The sequence below is a fragment of the Lepidochelys kempii genome, chromosome 1, assembly GCF_965140265.1.
Source record: "Lepidochelys kempii isolate rLepKem1 chromosome 1, rLepKem1.hap2, whole genome shotgun sequence".
Classification (NCBI taxonomy): domain Eukaryota; kingdom Metazoa; phylum Chordata; order Testudines; family Cheloniidae; genus Lepidochelys; species Lepidochelys kempii.
In genome coordinates this window covers 252,895,158-252,915,402 of record NC_133256.1, presented here as the reverse complement: position 1 = coordinate 252,915,402, position 20,245 = coordinate 252,895,158, and the positions used below count along the sequence as shown (strand labels likewise).

The following is a 20,245-nucleotide window of genomic DNA, read 5'->3' as shown; positions in this document are numbered from 1 at the left end:
CGCCGGCTCCCCCAGGACTCCTGCCCCATCCAACCCCCCGTCCCATGACAGCCCCCCCGGGGACTCCTACCCCTGCTCCCTGTCCCCTGACCACCCTTGGACCTCCCACCCATGACTGCCCTCTGCCACCCCATCCAATCCCCCTTCTCATTCCTGACTTGCCCCCCTGCCCCATCCAACCCCCCCCCCCTTCCTGACTGCCCGCCCGGGACCCCTGCCCCCATTCCCCACCCCTATCCACACCCCTACCCCCTGACCACCACCCCCAACTCCCCTGCCCTCTATCCAACACCCCGGCCCCCTTACCGCACTGCCTGGAGTACCGGGGGCTGATGGTGCTACGGCCACCCCGCCCAGAGCACCGGGTCAGACTGCAGCTCTGCAACTGCGCTGCCCAGAGCATTGTGTGCTGAGGCTGAGGGGGAGGGGAGACAGCAGGGGCGGGGCCAGGGGCAAGCCTCCCAGGCCAGGAGCTCAGGGGCCGGGGAAGAGGGTCCTGCAGGCCGTGGTTTGCTCACCTCTGTGCTAGTGCAAAGGCTTGACAGTGGGGATTGTAAACAGGTCTCAGAACATCCTACCCACCTTCCTTTTCCTTATAGCTAGGAAGGAAGTCTCAAGACTTTGCTGCTGTAACATGGGTTTGCAGTATGGAAGAGGTTGAGAACCACTGTGCTAGGGAATCAATTTGCTTTTCTTCCCCTGCCAGCCCTGCATTTTGTACCGATTACCCCTCACTACTGTTACCAATAGGACAATATTAACCCACTGGACCCCCTTCTTTCTATAGTTAGGAGGCACTACTAAATAGCAAACAAAAACTTATTTCATTTTAAATGCGTAACTAATGCTGTAAGAAAGTTGTGATTTTTTGGTCCAAAAGTTGTGGCCAGTTTGTTAAAGTTGCAGTTTGAGGTGTGTGCAGGACCTGAACTATTGTTCTGTAACTGCCTAGATGTTGAGTTGGCAGCAGGGTCTTTACCCTCTAAAAGGGGCTGGATACCCTGCCCCCCATTCCTCCAATCCCCAGGTTAGGTGTGGGGGACGGACGGACAACAAACACCTGTACCCCAGAGCCATCCCCAGAGAGCCTTGGAGGTCCTGTGGGGTGGGGACTGGCACCACTGGAGCTCCCCTATCCCAGCCCTGAGCAGGCAAAAGCCCCAGCTCCTACCTGGCCTCACTTGTTGGGACCTCCCCAAGCTCATCCCTTGGCGAGACTGGGCAGCCATAAAAGGCAAAGTCCTTAAGGTCACAAAGGACCACTGCTGCTTGGTGGGCCCAGCTTGCACCATCTAGCAGCGGCAGAACTGCACGTAGGCAAAATGCGAGGCTAGTGCCAGCAGGGCCAAGTGCCAGCAGTGGCATTTAGCACAAAACCAAGCCAGCAAGCAGAGCCAGCCCTATCTTCCTCATCTGCCTCATGATAAAGGGGTGGGTGAGCCAAATGTAAGTGGCATTGAAACCTCCTGCACCAGGCCGCAATGCCACTCAGTTTTCTTACAGCCTTAGCTTTTTCTACAACCTAGAAAAAGCCTGCACACAAATATAGCTTTCAAGTACTATTATATTTTGAAGCGTGACTAAAGAACATGGGATTCTGGGTTCAGTGTTTGCCACTCAGTGATCTCCAGAGCAAGTATGCTCGGATTGTGAGGAAAACAACCCAGCACAACAGAGACAACCTGGCTGCTCAAGAAGTGTTTGGTTTTAGGAGATTACATGCCAGACAATTCTACAAACAGAACTCAGTTAATAATTCTGCTGATGTGCAACCAAGAAAAAAATCCAGCTCACTCGCCTACAGCCATATTTCTCCTCTGCAGCACTAACAGAAGAAAAAGCTCATCAGAATAAGTGAACAGATTTGATTTTGGTTAAAGTCAACAGATATTGAATAAGATGCTTTTATATCATCAGATTCCAAAACTGGTCATCAGCTTCAATGTTTGTCTCAATGATTCCTGAATCAGACGTATTTTAACAAGATCTTTTTCTTTAAGCTGCCAGCCCTTCAAATACAGCCTAGGATCTGAAAGTCAAACTGAGCTCTTTCCATCTCACACATTAACACTAGTAATAAAGGTTCAACTGGCAAATTGTGCTCTCAGTTACAATAATGCAAACTCAGTCTTAAAACTATGCCTTTTAATACTTGTGCAACCTCCCTGCCTTCAATGGGTTTGCACTGGGCAATAAATTTTACTTAGTAAACAATTCTGTTGTTGTGCAGACAGAATAGAAGTCTACTCACTCAATCTTAAATGTGTTAGTTCTTCAGGGCTAGCAGCAATAAAAGAATGTCATTAAAACAAATTAGAGTACTTAGCTTAATCCTTGCGTGCAGGGATAAATTATTCTCACAGTCATTCTTTTCAGAAATGCACTGCTCTTCAGCTCATTTTCTTACCATCAAATAAAAAGATAACAGAAACTTTGTATCTACCTTCTGGTGGTTCGTCATTAAGGTATGAAGGAACTTCCTCTTGATTTTTGTCAGTTTGATTCATTATTGCCTAAAAAAGAAATTCACATCTACTGTATATCATTTCTGGCAAAATCTGAAACAATTTTAAAATTTAAATACATGCACATAAAAGTTCCCTCAAAAGGACCCTCTTTTCTGTATGAGATAATAAGCAAACAGCATATTCATTACTATTTTTATCGATGGCTGCGGGTTCAGATTCATCTCCGCAATTTCAATACTGGTGAAGAGTCCTAGAAAATGGAGTCTTTAAGCATAGAACAGGGTCAGACGACACAGTGCAAGCCTCCTTGCCTCACTAGCATGTCTCAACCCTGCCTTGGAGGGATTGCCTTAGACTTGCTGGAGAAAAGGGGTGGGCGTGAAGAAGCCAATGGGATACTGCAATACCTGGCTATAAATTACAGAAGAACAAATTAAATGGTAGAGGTGCAGGAGAGCATACGATATCCAAGAGATTCTTTAGAACTTAGAGAGACAATTTAAGTGATAGGGAACATACAGCAGAATTTGAATGGGTAAAAATTCCAAGTCATAAAAATACACCAGTAGGTTCTATACTGGATTCCTGATTAAGAGAGGCAGCAACAGTAATAATGGGCTATTTTAAGCATCTGCACAAAGACCCATCAAGTTGCTTCTCTATGCCTTAAACAATTGCTTTTCGGACCAGCTAGTTCTAGCGCACACTGAGAGGTCCATCTCAGTCTTAAGTAAGGATTTTATTCAAGTAGCAACCACAGTTGAGCCCCCTAATAGCAACCACAATATAAATAAGTTAGATACTCTCAAACATCATACCAATAATGAGTATTGAATTTCAGAAAGTGCACTATCTAGTCAAGAAAGACTCTAAACTGGAAAGTAAAATCAGAGTCCTTAGACTTGTCATGGAGGCTACTAAAGCATACCTCTCAGAATACACACATACCTTTAAAGAGAAAAGGAACTAGGAAGGCAAGAAAAAAAATAAGCCGTAACTATGGTTGGCTAAATGGCACGGATCAAGGGATATTTGAGCTAAACAGATATCCTTCAGAAAGTGGAAATCCAAACCTGGAAGACAATAGAAATGAGCATAAGCTATAGCAGATGAAATGTAAAACTGCAATTAGGAGGGCTAAAAGGAACTTGTAGTGCAATAGCTGAAGTATATAGATCAGAGGACTGCAGTTTGTGAGATGCTACGCCCATAGGAAGCAACTGAAGCTCATAAGGACGCTGTAGAAAAGCAAAGTTATTTCTTTGCATGACTCTTCACTACAGACTATGTTGACAAGACAGATACCTCAGACCTACTTTTGTCAGGTAACAAAGATGAGGTAATATAAGAGACAAACATTCACAGAGAAGGTGTTACAATACACAGAAACTAAGAGAAGTCAATAGGCCCAGATGTTATACATCCAAGAGTTCTGAACGAACTACGAATTGCTAATGAAGGTGCTGTAACAAATTGCAATCTTTAGGAGCAGTTACCCTGAGAGAACTGAAAAATAGCTTTAAAAAAAAAATAGATGCTATGGCAGATATTGAGAACTACTGACTAGTAAATCTTTCAGTACTTGGCAAACTGATTGAAGTGATAATTAAAATCAGAATTAGAGACCAACCAGATGAACATATGATAGACCAATCAGCTTACCTTCTATAAAAATAATGCCTTTCTAAGCTATCAGAATCCTTTGAACGCATCAACTAAATAGTGTCTAAAGGAGAACCAGCTGAAACTGTTTGGCCTTTCAAGAACTTCTGTAAAAGATCCTCACAAGAGACTGGTGAAGAAATTACAGAGTCACATGGTTGCTTTTTAACCTTACTGCCAGGTATTAGAAACTGGCTAAGGAGACAAAACGGAGAATAGGAATAAATGGACAGTTTTGAACATGGCAAAAAGATTAGTAGCAGGGGGCCACAAGGCTTAATGCCAGGACTACCTGTTTAAATATATGTACTAATGAACAGAAAAAGGTGGTGACCAGTGAGGTAATAAGTTTCACAGATAATTTGTTGCATTATGATAGCACCTATCAGCCCCAAAAAAGGATCAGAGTACCATTGTGCCAGGCATGGGTACAAACATGAAAAAAGACAATCATGCCTGTCCCAAAGAGCTCAAACGATACATGACAGACAGGAAACAAAGTTCGACAAAATAGACAGATGGGGTGGGGAGAAGTACGACAAAGAGGTAACTAAGTGAACAGCTATACAAAGTTTAGGTTAGTTGGAACTAGAAGATAACTAAGAACTTCAGATGGACCTGACAAAGGTAGGTGAACAGGCAGAAAGTTGGGAGATGAATTTCAGACTAGAAATTCCTAGTCTAAAGATGAAGCATAAAAGAAAGGATAGCAGTATATAAAATAAGAGGTACAGAAAAGGTAAAAAGATGCTTTTATTGTCCTTCATATAATAAAAGAAGGAAAGTATGTTCAGTGAAACAGAATAGCAGCAAATCTGAAACTGACAAGGAAAAACCTTGTGGGGGGGGGGAGCACAGTTAACCTGTGGAACATCCTGCCGCTAGGAATCTTTGAAGCAAAGAGCCAAATAGGATTTTTTTTTAAGTCAGATATTTCTATGGATAATGAGTATCTAGTGCTACATTAGACAGCAGTAAAACAATATTGTTTTAGTGGGATATAAACGATGAAGTATGAGAGTTTAAGACTATCCTTGCCCATTAGTGGATTGGAAGAAGCTTCCCCTGGGAACAGATTATTCCCTAATTGTCTACTTCAAGATTTCTTGCCAATTCTCTTGAAGCATCTGATACTGACACACAGGATACTGGAATAGAAGGACCACTGGTATGATTTGGTATGGCAATTCTTATTTACTAGTCTACATCTCCCTTTAGATTATTGGGGTCTACAATAAGTGAAAACATTAAACACTGAACTCTGCACTGTTCCTCAGATGTCATCCACAACTTGATGGTTTAAACAGTTAAAACATTAAAACTTATCTCCATTTGTCAGTTTCTAATTCATGTTGTAATATTGTACTTATTTTAATCTCGTTTACATTCAGCCATCTCCTTTATCAGTTTAATGTCATCATAGAAATAGCTTGCCGACATCTAAATACTACAGCTAGTATCATGGTTCTCTAGTTCTCAGGTTGGTTTATCAGAATCTGTTAGAATTGTACTGATTATAGTTACAAAAGGTGCTATGGTGAGTACTTTTGAGTTTTTACACATGATATGCTAGGTTTCAAAGCTTCGGAACTGCTGATCTACTATACCAGTACTTTAAGGCACGTATTGGATTTTAGTAGTATCATGGGTTGTGTTTAAACAAGTTTGTCAAATAACCAACACCTACTGTATCAGTACTAGGGAAGGTGACAAATAACCCAACAATTCTGACTGGCAGACCTCTGGAATGGACCTTTCATGCAAAGGAGACACCCCCCACCCCCGCAAAAAAAACAAAAACCCTACACCGTAACTATAAAAGCTCTTTTCTACTCAGAAGTTGTCCAGTTAACTAGAGAACCAACTCTCTTAAGATATTAGGGGCTCATCAATGAGGCCGATTAGCCAGATTCAAAGGGATCCCTCCCCTGAAATATTCAACCTCCAGCAATACAGGTCTGTGAAACTTCTGTGACAAACTATGCCAAATGTATTTGATCTGAGCCCATTGTAATGGAAAGTACTTTTTTAAAAAAGCTATTTTATACATTAATAAAGGACACTCACCATGATGCGTAGATGACAAACAAAAGGGGGAAAAAAAAAAGGCGTTCATATTCCTGAAGAAAGTGTACTAGAAAGCAAGATTTGCATTTTAAAGTGAATACAATAAATGTTTAAAACTACTACACTGAAGGTTGTGTTTTATTTAGTTGTGATACCTAAATTAAATAATATTGCAATGTTCTATAAAACAGAGGTTGTGTTCCACTTCAGAAGTGACTATTTTTGAGGTAGGTAAATGGATTATTCTATGCACATATGCAGCAAGATGGAATGATTATTTAAAGTCATAACAATCACTTGATTTTTAAGAACGGATTTAAATCAGATTGAGACGTCACAAAACTAATTTGAAGATTTGTGCCATTTCAATTTGAGATTAAAATTCAGGATGAAGTACAATATGAAATGCTGGTGGGTTTTTATTTTTTAAATGCCACTACTAGTAAAGTTAAGACACAATTACAGGCAAAAGCCAAAAGGAAAATTAAAGCCCTCATCCTGAAAATACTTAAGTAGGGTTATTCCTATGAATAAAATTATGTACCAATTGACTTCAGTGGTATTACTCATGCGCTTAATTTTAAACATATGCATCAGAGCTTGCAGCCTCATGCTAAACATTTATTAAAGAACTTATTGGCATAAAGTCTTTGTTGCTTCAAAACAAAATTGACTAAGTGGTTCTAACAACGAAAAGTTGTTTAAACTTTCAATATATTAACATAGTTAAGTTTTCTTTTCTTCAATCAGTCCAAAATCCTCAAAAATAGGACCTTAAAATTACACTCCTACGGAAGCGATTTTTCAAGAGCTCCTAAACGACTTCAAAACCAAAGTCCCATTGATTTCAAACTGCAAACCCTGATGGAGTATAGCCTGGTTGAGCTTTTTCAACTTTCTTGATCTGAGGAATTTCAGCGCAACAGAAGATGGTGTTGGTCGCAACTATAGAACAGGCTACATGCTTATCAATTTTGTGTCTGACTTTGTGTTGCTCTCACAACAAGAATGTGAATGAGACCCTGGACTTTAGTCTGTTTGGACATTATAAATGTGATCAAGTCATTGGTACCTAAGCGGCTATTAATTTTCAGTTCTGCGTTCAGTTCCTTTTTATCTGTCAACACAAGGTCTAACATAGAATTGCCCCATATTGGATACAACACTTTTTGAATTAGGAAATGGTCATCTGTATTTTTAAATTCTGAGGCGGTTTCCGTACTGGCTGAATGATGCCTCCAGCACGTATCATTCAAATTTAAGTCTCCCGTGATCACGCAACATTTTCCCCTACACATTATAGATAGGCACAGAAGGATGTTTTATACTTCGTTCTTTCGCTCCCTAATTGTTTGTAGGATTTGGGATTTTACATAGTTTTTTTCCTCATCTACTAAGAAGTTTCACACTTAAAAGCTTAACTCAGACTCACAGACTTAAAAGGCAGAAGGTACCATCACGATCATCTAGTCTGACCTCCTGCACATTATAGGCCACAAAACCTCCCCACTCACTCCTGTAATAGACCCCCTAATCTCTGGCTGAGTTACTGAAGTCCTCAAATCGTGATTTAAAGACTTCAACTCTACTGTAAGAAACAAGTCCAGGGTCTCATTCACATCCTTATTGTTAGAACAATGCACACCCATGCCTTTAAAAGAGCCAATTTCTCAAAGCTGAAAATTATGCCCCAAATCAGCTGGAAGGAAGAAATTAATCAGAGAAATGTAAATGCTACTTGCAAATTATTTAAGAACACTTTACTAGATGCCCCAAAACAAAAAACAACCAAAAAAAAAATCAAGGAAGTACTTGTTAAAAACCCAACATGGTTTAGAGGGCAAGTGAAGGTAACTATTAAAAAAAAAAAAAAAGGGGGGGGGGGGAGTTGATAGTAATGAGTATAAATCTGCAGCTAGGAATTGCAGAAAATTCACTCAGGAAGCAAAGGGACACAAGGGGGAAAAAAAATCTATGGCCTAAGTTAAGGAGTTAAGTATATTAAGAACAAAAAGAATCCTAACAATGGTATTGATCCATTACTAGAAGGAAATGGAGTTATCAATAATAATGCAGCAATGGCACACATGTTCAATAAATATTTCTGTTCTGTATTTTGGGAAAAAACAAGGATGTAGTCATATGATGATAACACTTTCCATTCCACTAGTATCTCAGGAGGATGTTAAACAGCCACTACTAAAGCTAGACATTTAAGTCAGCAGGTCCAGATAATCTGCATTCGAAAATTTTGAAAGGCCTGGCAAAGAAGCTTGCTGGACCATTAATGCTGATTTTCAATAAATCTGAGAACACTGGGAAGTTCCAGAAGACTGGAAGAAAGCTAATGTTGTGCCAGTACTCAAAAAGGTTAAACTGGATGACCCAAGTAATTATAGGCTTGTCAGTCTGACATCAATCCTGTGCATGATAATGGAGTGGCTGATGCAGAACTTTAATTAAAGGAGGGTAATATAATTAACACCAATCAACATGAGTTTATGGAAAACAGATCCTGTCAAACTAACTTGATGTTACTATCTTTTTTTGATGAGACTACAAGTTTGGTTGATAAATGTAAGTGTTGAGATAATACACCTAGACTCCTGTAAGGCATTTGACTTGGTACCAAACCACATTTGATTAAAAACCTAAAAAGATAAAATTAACATGGATTAAATGGATTAAAAGCTGTTATAGATCTCAAAATGTAACTGTAAACAGGAAATCATCATTGAGTGAGTGAGTGTGTTGCCAGTGGGGTCCCGCAGGGATCAGTTATTGGCCCTATGCTATAACGTTTTTATCAATGACTTGGAAGAAAACAATCACGGATACAAATTTGCAGATGACACAAAAAATGGGGGAAATGAAAGGACAGGTCACGGATACAGAGCAATCTGGATTGCTTAGTAAGCTCGGCGCAAGCAAGCAATATGCGTTTTGATACGTGTAAATTTATACATCTAGGAATAAAGAAGGTAGGCCATATTTACAGGATGGGGAACTCTATCCTAGGAAGATTTGGGGGTCATGGTGGATAATCAGCTGAACGCGAGTTCCCAGTGCAACACATTGGCTAAAAGGGTTAATGTGATCTTTGAATGCACACAAAAGAGGAATGCTGAGACGGAATAGAGAGGTTATTTTACTTCTGTGTTTACCACTGGTCCAACTGTTGCTGGAATACTGTGTCCAGTTCTGGTGACCACAGTTCAAGAAGGATGCTGATAAATTGGAGAGGGTTCAAAGAAGAGCCACAAGAATAACTAAAGGATTAGAAAACATGCCTTGTAGTAATAGACTGAGCTCCCTGAATCTATTTAGTTTAATAAAGAGAAGTTTAAGGGGTGAGTTGATTGCAGTCTAAGTATCTACATGGGGAACAACTACTTGACAAAATGGAATCTTCATTCTAGCAGAGAAAGGTCTAACACGATCCAATGGCTGGAAACTGAAGTTAAACAAATTCAGACTGGAAATAAGGGGTATGTTTTTTAACAGTGAGGGTAATTAACCCCAGGAAGGGTTGTGGTGGGCTCTCCATCACTAGCAATTTATAAATTAAGACTGGATGTTTTTCTACTATTCTCTAGGAATTATTTTGGAGACGTTCTATGGCTTGTGTAATACAGGAAGTCAGATCACAGTGGACCCTTCTGGCTTTGGAATCTACAAATCCAATTTAACAATTAAGACTAAAACTGGAAGTAACACATTAGCAACATATAAATAAAAATCTGGTTTAAATTAAAATTAAATTTTATCTATCCTGATATATGACTTAACATTCATAATTAAAGTAGCAAGTTACATATTGAAAGTCTCCATTTTCCTATCCATTTTTCCAAAAAGTTGGAAAAGTCTTTGGTGGGCTGAAATTTTGCTAAACATATTATTGGACTGAAATTTTCCTAACAGACTAATTTTTTGGTAAATGTGTAGAAAATCCATTCAGCTATTTTTGAGCTGTTGGGTCAGGAAATAATTTCTTTCTGAAAAAAATTCAAACGTTTGTACATGGCTACTTCAAAAGATGGGTAGATATGAATAAATACTGTAGGATGAAAACAGTAAATTATGTAGTAAGCAATCAAAAAGTGGGGTTTTGCTTAAGTACAAAATAAACTGCTGTTTTAAGTTGCAGAACTATGAAGTTATGCAAAAAAGCCATGCAACTATATATTATGTAGGTATCTTCAGAGCAGATAACTACACAGCTTTAAGATGCCACAGCTAGAGGTTATAGTTTGTTTTTTTTTCCTTTGAAGACATAAAAAGAGAACCAAGTGCAGAAATGTATAATATGGAAACGGTTGCATGTTTCAGAAAAGATAGGAACTATGTAAATTAGAATTCCTGTATCAATGCTGAATATCTGCAATGTAGATGAGTTAACACTTTTGATTAACCAAGAGTAGGGAATCCATATGGGCAATTCTCAAGGGGGGGGGGGGAAAGAGTTAATTACCACGGTAAACAGTGGTTCATGGAGAGGATGGCCCATATGGAACCCCATGTCTCAAATTAAGGATTCCTATGTTAGTGAAAGAAACTGGAGGGTGGTTGGAGGGACAAGGTGGGCCCATCTGGGTCTTAAAGGACACTGCTTGCTAGAAGTTGCTGATCTCGTACAGGACTCTCGCATCAGACTGTTCAGGATGGACAAAATACAGTGAGTGAGGCAGCTGTTGAATATTTATTTTTATCCTCACTGTTCAATGAATGGATCTGTCTCATTCACTGTATGCTATCCAACCCGTGCATTTAAAGAGCTTTGAAACCTGGCCTCATTTATTACACAGAGTGTAATATGTCCACAGAAAAATGTTAAAAACGTACCCTCAACTACAGTATAAATCCAGTTTTATGTGGATAATTGCAGACAGAATGTAGCCAAAAATAAAGAGTTCTGTGAATTTTTGCCTCATTCCCCCTGCACCATCCAACCTGTATATTAAGTGAGACAGAAACATAAGACCGTATGAGTTAATGTAATTAAGAGGTGCATCATAAAGCGTACGCACAAGTAGCAAAGTTAAAGACATATGAGGAACCCGAATTTTGGTACTTCCTGATTTTTCAGTGTAACTTTGCAACCTTACCATACTTTGAATGTAGTTTTTGGATGGAAATTTCATCATGTGAAACAAGTTCTTAGAATACACAAGATACACTCTCAATAAGGCAAGGGCCCTTGAAGACCCTACCTCATTTAATTCACATTACTAGATCATACAGAATGAGACACTGTTTCTATGAAGCACTGCCTCATTGAATATGTTCTGTGAGTGTCCATATACACCTGCACATGCAATGTGCAAAATGCTAATAAAACAGAAAGATCATTAGTTTAAAAGCTTACTCTATGTTAAAACCCAGTACACACATCAAGTCCAGTTTTTAAACGCTTAACTTAGTGAAAATCCATTTTGGTTTGACCAAGAGGCACATCTCCAACGTATGGTCTCTGTTTCTGCCTAAACCTTTGAGGTACTAGAGCCATTCAAAACAGGAATTGTAGTTTCTCCTCTTTAACATACTGGCCGAAGTATTTATCATGCTCCATACTCAAAAAAGTGGCCGAAAAGGCTTTGACTAATCTTTCAAAACCCCTCACTCTCAGCAGACAAAAGATATGGAAGTTTCAGCCCAAAAGATGAAAGTTTTACAGAGTTATTGAAAAAAAAATAAAAAGTTCTTTAGAACAGAAAATGAACATGGGTAGGCAACCTTATGCACAGGAGTTACTACAGGTGCCAAATACAAGACTTTACTCAGGATGTACAAAATGATAAAGTTAACCCTGCTGCAAGTACATGAACAAAAACAGAAAGTGTTAGAAAATGCTCAGATTAGTTGTGTAACCTTCCTGTGCATTAATACAGTTATTTCACTGAATAAAACAAAGGTTATCACTTACCAAATATATTACTTCATTCAGCAGTTTCCACAATGATATTCTATATAAACCTAAGAGAAAGTAACATTTTTAATTACATCTTACAGGGCAGTGTTTCCAAAGTGATTTGCTTACTTGTGTCATTCTGACATGCATTTGTGAGCCTCTCACTATACACCCTCTCCCCCAAAACAACACGATAAGGACACTTAAGTACTAAAGGAGAGAGCCAACATTTCACAAGTTTTATTTCACCTCTAACCTCTGTAGTCTTGGGCAATGGGAATAATGTCCACCTACTCCACATAGTGTCATGTGAAATGCTTGGGAACTAGGTGTCAAGATGGAAACTTTCCTTAACAAGCTGGGGGGAGGGGGATGTCTTAAACCAGCAATTTGTGCAGAATTTTAGCTTTCATTTAGAAGAGTTCAGTTTCTAGTTGTTACAGTTCAGATTACCTTCCAAACATGAACTAATGCAGCACTATCTTTCCGAGTTCACAGACAAAACCCTGCTCAGTGTTTCCACAGCTAGGTGTCCCAAGCAGCAGCGTGAAATCTACATAACTGGTTTGTTTCAATACTACTAGGCAGAACCCTGTGGGAAGGAGTGAAACTTACAAGAAGCAGGTCAATTTTATTTTGCTACTGCTGCTTGGAAAGATTATGAGAAGCAGCTTCAAAGGCACTGGAACTATTTACCTGGGAAAAGTGCTCCAAACCAACCAGTTACCATGTCAGGTTCAGGAAGGGGTGGAGAACTACAATCCCCCTATATGCTCCTAAACAGTCAGGAGCAATAGTGGGCACCTTGCGGCCCCATCAGGGCAAACCACTGGCAGGCCACCAGACCATTTGTTTACATTTGCACGGCTGCCTGCAGCTCCCATTGGCCAGGAATGGCAAACCACGGCCAATGGGAGCTGCAGGAAGTGGCACAAACCTGGCCACCACTTCCCACAGCTCCCACTGGCTGGGAACAGCGAACCACAGCCACTGGAAGCTGCGGGCGGCCATGCAAATGTAAACAAATGGTCTGGTGCCCCACCAGCGGCTTGCCCTGACGGGCCACGTGTAGCCTACGGGCTGCTGATTGCCCACCACTGTTCAGGAAGCTTGGAGACCGAGGTCATGAGGAAAAGAGTTCCTCCTCCTTTCCAGCAAACACAGGAGACTTCAAAAATGTCTCAGATACCTACTAGCCATAGACTGATACAAAAGATGCAGCCCCCAAAACAAGATGCAAGGAACTGCACCTTAGAAAAAATCCTAGCACTTTCTACTACAGCATAAGTGTGGGTAAGAAGGGAGACTGGAAGGAAAGCACTCCCACTAAGCTTCTCATCAGGGTACTGTTCCCATATTGATTACCCCTGACTACTAATTTCCTACTTTAAACCTTAGTGCTAAGTGTTATGGTTAAACGTGCTAAATCGTCCTTGGCACGCCCACGGGTTTCCGCGTCCAGCAGACACCGGAGGACACCATCGCAGAGATCCTATGAGATGCAGCCAGGATCGACTCCTCCCAACTGGCACCATGGCAGACAATCAATACCTTGAACATCTTCCTGATCCCCCGTATTTCATTCATCTTGAGGGGATCTGCCGTGGTGAAGGTATCTCTTAACAAGGCAGACACCACCACCAGACAGCCACATGTGGATGTTTCTTAAGAAGTGGATGTTTCTTCCCCAGAAGGCCAGCAATGAACTGGTGTACATCTCACACAGGCAAAGCAGCGCCAATGTTCCTCGAATGGGTGATCTGTGTGATGTTGCAGTGATCACTCATGCCTTCCGCCTTCTGACATGCCCGGACGCCACGGTGAGGAAAATCACGGAAAGTGCTATGTAGGATGCAGTCAAGAAACGAACCACCAGAACCCCCCTCCAACCAAGATGTCGCCACCTACCTGAGCGGCTCGCTGGAAGGCGAATTTGGAAGAGAGGGGGGAGACTTTGCTTCACTCTAGACTTGTGCCCACGATTGGAGAAGCATATCGGCTGCCACTGGACGTTGTGCAAGGAACGCCAGGAGCTGGAAGTCCTGGTGCCACAGGTGAAGAATATAGATCATACTATCATCACTCCAAGAGCGAGAACCATGCTGGAGAGGACGCTGAAGGATGCCATCTGCTGCCAATATGTGGAAAATCTGAAACGGAAGCCGGACCAGGGCAAGGTGTTCGAGGTGATGTGCAAGTGGGACACCAGCAACCACTTGCTCCCAGGGGGCAGCTTCACCTGATTTGCCGACTGGAGGTTCATCCACAGGGCCCAGCTCAGCTACGTCCCACTGAACAAAGCCGTCTGCCACAGCAATCAGGACAAGTGATGCAGGAAGTGTGGCTATGCCAACGAGACGCTACCCCATGTCCTGTGCAGCTGCAAGCCCCATTCCAGAGCCTAGCAGCTGTGACACAATGCCATCCAAGATCACCTGGCCAAAGCCATCCCGGGGTCCATGGGGAAGGTTGCCGTAAACTCTGCCATCCCCGGAACCAACAGCCAACTGCGACAGGACATCGTCATCACCAACGAGGACTGGAAGAAGATCATTATGATAGGCGTCACCGTGCCCTTTGAGAACAGGACCTCGGCCTTCCATGATGCCAGAGCTCAAAAAGTAGAGAAATATGCCCCTCTGGCTGATACCTTGAGAGCTAAGGATTACCAGATTCAGACACATGCACTAATCATCGGAGCCATGGGAGCATCGTACCCCAATAATGAGCAAGTGCTGAGAGAACGTGGAATCGGTCAACACTACGCTCGGCTGATGCGGCAACTCATGGTGTCAGATACCATCAGGTGGTTGAGGGACATCTACATAGAACACATCACCGCACATCGGCAATACCAGGAGGGATGAGCTGGAGTGCCGATGAGAAGTGCAGACAGGAAAGTAACAAATACTTTCCTCATGGATTGTATTTTCTAAAGGGACAACCTACCTAATTCTCAATTACTGAGGGACAATCTCCACTCATTGCTATATTTTGCTTTCCACAACCAAATCTCTGTATAACTTTTCCATTCGTGATGTACCCGAGTATTTGGATTCTAAAATCTAAACTGTATTGTTAAATCTATTCACCTAAATTTGTGTTATTGCTGATTATGTACTCTATGTATCATGTTTCAGAGTAACAGCCGTGTTAGTCTGTATTCGCAGTTTCCACGATATGCATCTGAAGAAGTGAGCTGTAGCTCACGAAAGCTTATGCTCTAATAAATTGGTTAGTCTCTAAGGTGCCACAAGTCCTCCTTTTCTTTCTATGTATCATATGACTTTTAAAAACAAACTTTGTATTTGTGGATAATCTAAGCACTATACCCAGATGTACACTCTTTTCTCAACCTATGTAGTATATAATTTTTTAACATTAGCTTTAATAAAAAATTTTAAATCTGTTCTTATTAGTTCAGCATCCACCCAGACACACTGTGGGTCATGCTACTTTCCAGGAGAGGAGCATGTCTTATTTTTGCTGCCCCCTCAAGAAAATCTATTTCAGTTAATTTAGGTGACTGGTCTGAAGTTTGTTGGGTTCCTGAAACAAGAGACAGTGCATCAACACCATCATACACTCAGCCAGAAATGCAGTAAGGACCCAACAGTGTGCCCAGTGTTAGTATTATTATGGAGAAACAGGACTTCTATTTAAAACCCAGTTTTCAAGCCTCTCTAAAATCTACACACACAGTGAGATCAGCCTGAGAACTGACATAGCATTTCTGGGGACAGGGTGCAGTTTGCAGGGCAAATGTGAGGTCAGTTGATCAAAATGTACCCGAGATACAGATAGTCATCCATATGAGCAGTTTTAAATTGTAAATCTTTTTCTAAACTTTTTTTTGGTGCAGAAAGAAGAAAGGAAGGAGTGATCAAACAAAAAAAATCTTATATCCCTGGACTGTGATCTAGTATCCAGCAACAGGCTCAAGCTCCAGAAGTATTGCAAGAAAAATATTGGATGTTCTTTGGTTCTGGAGATGAGCCATTCCTGGATCAATGCTGAAGTGCAGAGATGCCAGTAGTGAACACCACCACCAAAGAAAGAACAGTACCAACTAAAAGCAGGCTCATTGAGTAAGTTTGCAGGAGCCAACCCAGTTAGCAAGCAATCTACCACATTAAAAGAAATAAAACATGTTAGAAGTCTGAAGTGCAGAGTCAAGGTAACATTTCTCCCACACAATACCAACCTTAACTCTGTCCCTATAGTAATGCCAAGAAGAACTGGGAACATTACAACACTTAACACTAACAGAACTTGAAATTTTCTCTACACCCATAACAATTTGAAGTCAGAACTCTTTACTTATGTACTCCAATGGACCCTCAATATGCTCTGGACAGCATCACTGCTCTGGAGAGTACCTGCTGCTGATAGTCAGAAATCACACTGCAGAAAAAGGTTTAGGGAGGAGCAAGGTACTGAATTAAATGGGACAGAACTAAGGTTATGCAAGTGGACCTTCACTCTACATTTGCTTGTTTTCCAACACGTGTATTTTGGAAATTAAACTCATGGCAAGGGAAGTGGCCTGTCCCCCACTACCTAACATCTCTCATGCATTACCAAGATGTTGTCTCCCATCTCCACTTTGCCAGTGAAGTCAGCCTTCATTGCCTACTTTAAGCTTTCCATATGAGCACCTTTGTGCTTTTTCCAGTGCTGTCTCTTATGCCTGGGATGAGTTCCTTGTCCTTTTTCAAATTCCTCATTCAATTTTCTTTGCTATGATATCTAAAAAAATTAAAACTGGTCTATTCTTGTCTTCTTCTTAGATTGTAGGCTCTTTGGGGCAGGGGCCTTCTTTTTGTTTAGAATGTGTACAGTGTCTAGTACAATGGAACAACAAGGAGTCCAGTAGCACCTAAAAGATAAGTAGGGTTTTTACCCATGAAAGCTTATGCTCAAATAAATCTGTTCGGTGGCACCTAAAAGACTAACAGATTTATTTGAGCATAAGCTTTCGTGGGTAAAAACCCCACTTATCTTTTAGGTGCCACCAGACCCCTTGTTGTTTTTGTGGATACAGACTAACATGGCTAACCCCTGATACTTAGTACAATGGAGTCTAGGTTGATGACTTAGGTTCCCAGGCTCTACCGCTATACCAATATGAACTCTGAGTACCTGCAACCTTGACGTGATGGCAACAAAGGGTTTTAGCTTTTTAAATATGAATTTGTTCTTGTGACAGTCAAGTAAACAAGTGTTTACTGGGTAGCCTTAGAAGTTGGTGTATAAGCTAATGTTAATTTGTGCATTTAAATTACCTGTCCACCTACAAAATCCTACTGTACTTCCATCCCTTACTCAAGGGGAGATTTATGAAAACACATAGCTTCTTTCAGGCCAATTTCCATTCAGTGAGCTGTGCTTCAATAGTAAGTATTTCAGTTTAAAGCTAAAGGTAAAAAAATAAACTTGTAGTAACTCAGCAATGCTAGACACATTCTGCAATTGTTTTCTATATAAAAGCTGCCATATCTTCATTCATACGGCTGTAAGTGAGAGCTTTAACGAACAAGTGCAGGGACCTGCCCAACAATATTTGCACAGAGATTGTCTATTAGCTTAGTGCAACCACCACAGCTAGTGGTGTGGTTATAAAATAATGAGTTTATTTTCAGGCTAAACCAAGTAGGTAGCTGCATTAAGTCAATAGTGACCAAGTTTAAGTAATGAACTATTTGCATACAATTTGTGATACCTTATTCATATATATTTTGCTGTAACAGCCTTTTTAGGAGACAATGCAACTTATTATGGGGAACACTGATAAAAACTATGACAAGTGTTTCATATTTTACATTACTACTGTATCCCAAAACAATTCTGAATTGATAAAGGACAGCACAAACAGACAAAAAAACAAACAAAGAGGAATGATCAAGGAAGAAAAGATTTTCAGGTGAAATTGTGAGAGAATAGCTGAAGCAGAGAGAGAAAGAAAAAGAGTAATAGCTGCAGAGAAGACTTTCACACCAACTGTTGCAATAAACAAGATTCTGTGGAAGAGTGGAGCGAGGGTCAGCACCAGACAAGTTGAAAGGGAAGAGAATAAAGCCAGATCCTTGAGCTAGCCTAAAGTCCATAGAGAAATTAGGAACCCAGGCACTTTTGAGCTGAATCCTGAAGTTAACTGAGAACTAGAGGAGGAATCCAAGGCTGTAATGCAGTCCAATTTCTTTCGACTTGCAAACACAGGTAACGCCACTGCAGCATTCATTCACACATTAAAATTTAACAGACTCTCCGGCGAACCAAGGAATATTGTTTTGAAGCAAAATCCTGCTCCATCCCCTAGTGTTTTTCCCTTCCATTTTATATTTGGAAATCTCCTAAATCAGATTTTAGGACAAAGAACATGTAAGCAAATTTCCACATAAGTTGTGAGGAGACAGTTTATCATTTCCTCTCTATTTTGAGTAAGCTCTGGGTGCCTCTGGCCCAATGCAGGCTGCTGTCAGCTGAAAACAAACTTGAGTGACCTGATAACCACTGCCTTCCTAACTGCAGTTCCTCCAGTGGGGACCCTGAAGCCAGAAAGTGGGAACTTCTTGGACAGCGGGAATGACGTGGCAGGAGAAGCAGTGATTTAACCTGGAGCCGCTGCCACAGGCTGCCCGGGCTCCTTCTTTGCCCCCACCCCCTTCTGCTCTTCCACGTTGTGCACAACCTCCGGCTCCAGGCACATGAACACCTCCCTCCCCGGCCAGAGTGCACAGAAGGCCGAATTCTGCTCTCAGTTACACTTGGCCAAGCCCCGCTTTTTTTTGGGGGGGGGGGGAAGAGATGTGTCACCTGCAGCTAACGCCCCCAAAGCTGCTGATGGTAACTTCCCGGGGGGGGGGGGAAAGGGGGTGTTAAGGAGCGATGTGCGTGAACTACAGCCAGACACATCACACACCCCGCTTCCCTTCTGCATCACGGAGGGCAGCAGAGTCACCCCTGAAGGGCGGCACAACGAGGCCCCAGCAATAGAGAGACCGAGCAAGAGGAGCCCAGGGGGAAGATTACCCGGGGGGGACCCGGAGAGGTCTTTCCTTTGTGTCCTCTCCCACCCCGCGCCGGGGCGGCTCGCTCGGGGCGGCTCCGGACGCGCGGCTCTGCCCCCGGCAGGCTCCCTCCCACCCGGCAGGGTCCAGCCAGAGACATCCCCCCGCCACTGTCGCGACACAGCCCCCCGGGCTCCTGGGAATCCAGCCCGGGAGCCGCCTCCGCCGCCAGCGCTGCCCCGCGGCTCCCCGGGGAGCCGGCGCCCGCCGAGCGGCCAGGCTGCTGTGGCCCCGCGCTACTCACCCGCCGCGGGGAAGGGGAAGGCGCCCGCCGGCTGCAGCCCGCTCCCTGCCCGGCGCACACTTAACTCTCCGGCGCCGCTGCTCTGCGGCTGCTGCCGACGTGGCGCCCGACGCGGCCCGCCCCGCAGACCCCGCCCTAGCCCGGCCCCCGGCCCCCGGAGGGGCGCGCAGGCGCCGGCTCCGCGCCTGCCGCCGTGCGTCGCCCGGGGCCGGGCAGGGGTCCGGCCCTCGTCCCTCAGCTGCTGACTGGCCGGGCAGGGCGATGGGCCCTGGCCCCGCCTCACATGGCCCTGCTGGGGAAAAGGTCCCGCGGAAGGGGGAAGGGGGAGATCAGCCAAACTCTGAGCTGTTCCCCCCCCCCCCCAAAACGCCTGCTCTTGGAGTGCTGTGGTGTGTGGATAGGAAGCACAATCCCCCACCCTGTGGCCAGCTCTGTAACTTTCTAAGGCCTGGGCTACACCTGATTGCTGGGCTCTACCCTACGAAGTGACCTGGGCTGAATTACAGCATTCAGGGCTGTGAAAAATGTCATGCCCCTGACAGTGGAGTTAAGTCGACCAAAGAGCCCCGGTATCCAACAGCGCGATAAGTCGACAGGAGAATTCTTCCCTCGACCTAGCTACCTCCTGTGGGAGAGGTGGGTTTACTATAATGAATGATGAAAGAGCCTCTCCCATCCATTCCTGTGGCTCAGCTGCAGCTGTCATATTTCTAGTGTAGACATAGCTTAAAATGTAGGTGGACCTAGCTACATCACTCAGGGCTGTTAAGAATTTCACTCCCTCCCTGAGGTAATTAGATCAACCTGATCCCCACTCTAGACAGAG

General features: G+C 42.8%; 1 protein-coding gene across 2 annotated transcripts in view; it reads right to left on the bottom strand.

The window, feature by feature from the left end:
* Positions 1–19,545, bottom strand: part of TMEM263 (transmembrane protein 263) — a 33,002-nt gene extending 13,457 nt beyond the window's left edge. The window contains exons 1-3 of one of the 2 annotated variants that reach the window (XM_073324511.1): positions 19,420–19,545; positions 12,121–12,170; positions 2,444–2,513 (exon numbers count right to left, since the gene is read on the bottom strand). In XM_073324511.1, coding sequence (XP_073180612.1) covers positions 2,444–2,507 — 64 coding nt within the window. In that variant the 5' untranslated portion in view covers positions 2,508–2,513; positions 12,121–12,170; positions 19,420–19,545. The remainder of the gene's footprint in view (positions 1–2,443; positions 2,514–12,120; positions 12,171–19,419) is intronic. The other variant, XM_073324520.1, reaches the window with a different exon arrangement.
* Between the last annotated feature and the right edge of the window lie 700 nt (positions 19,546–20,245).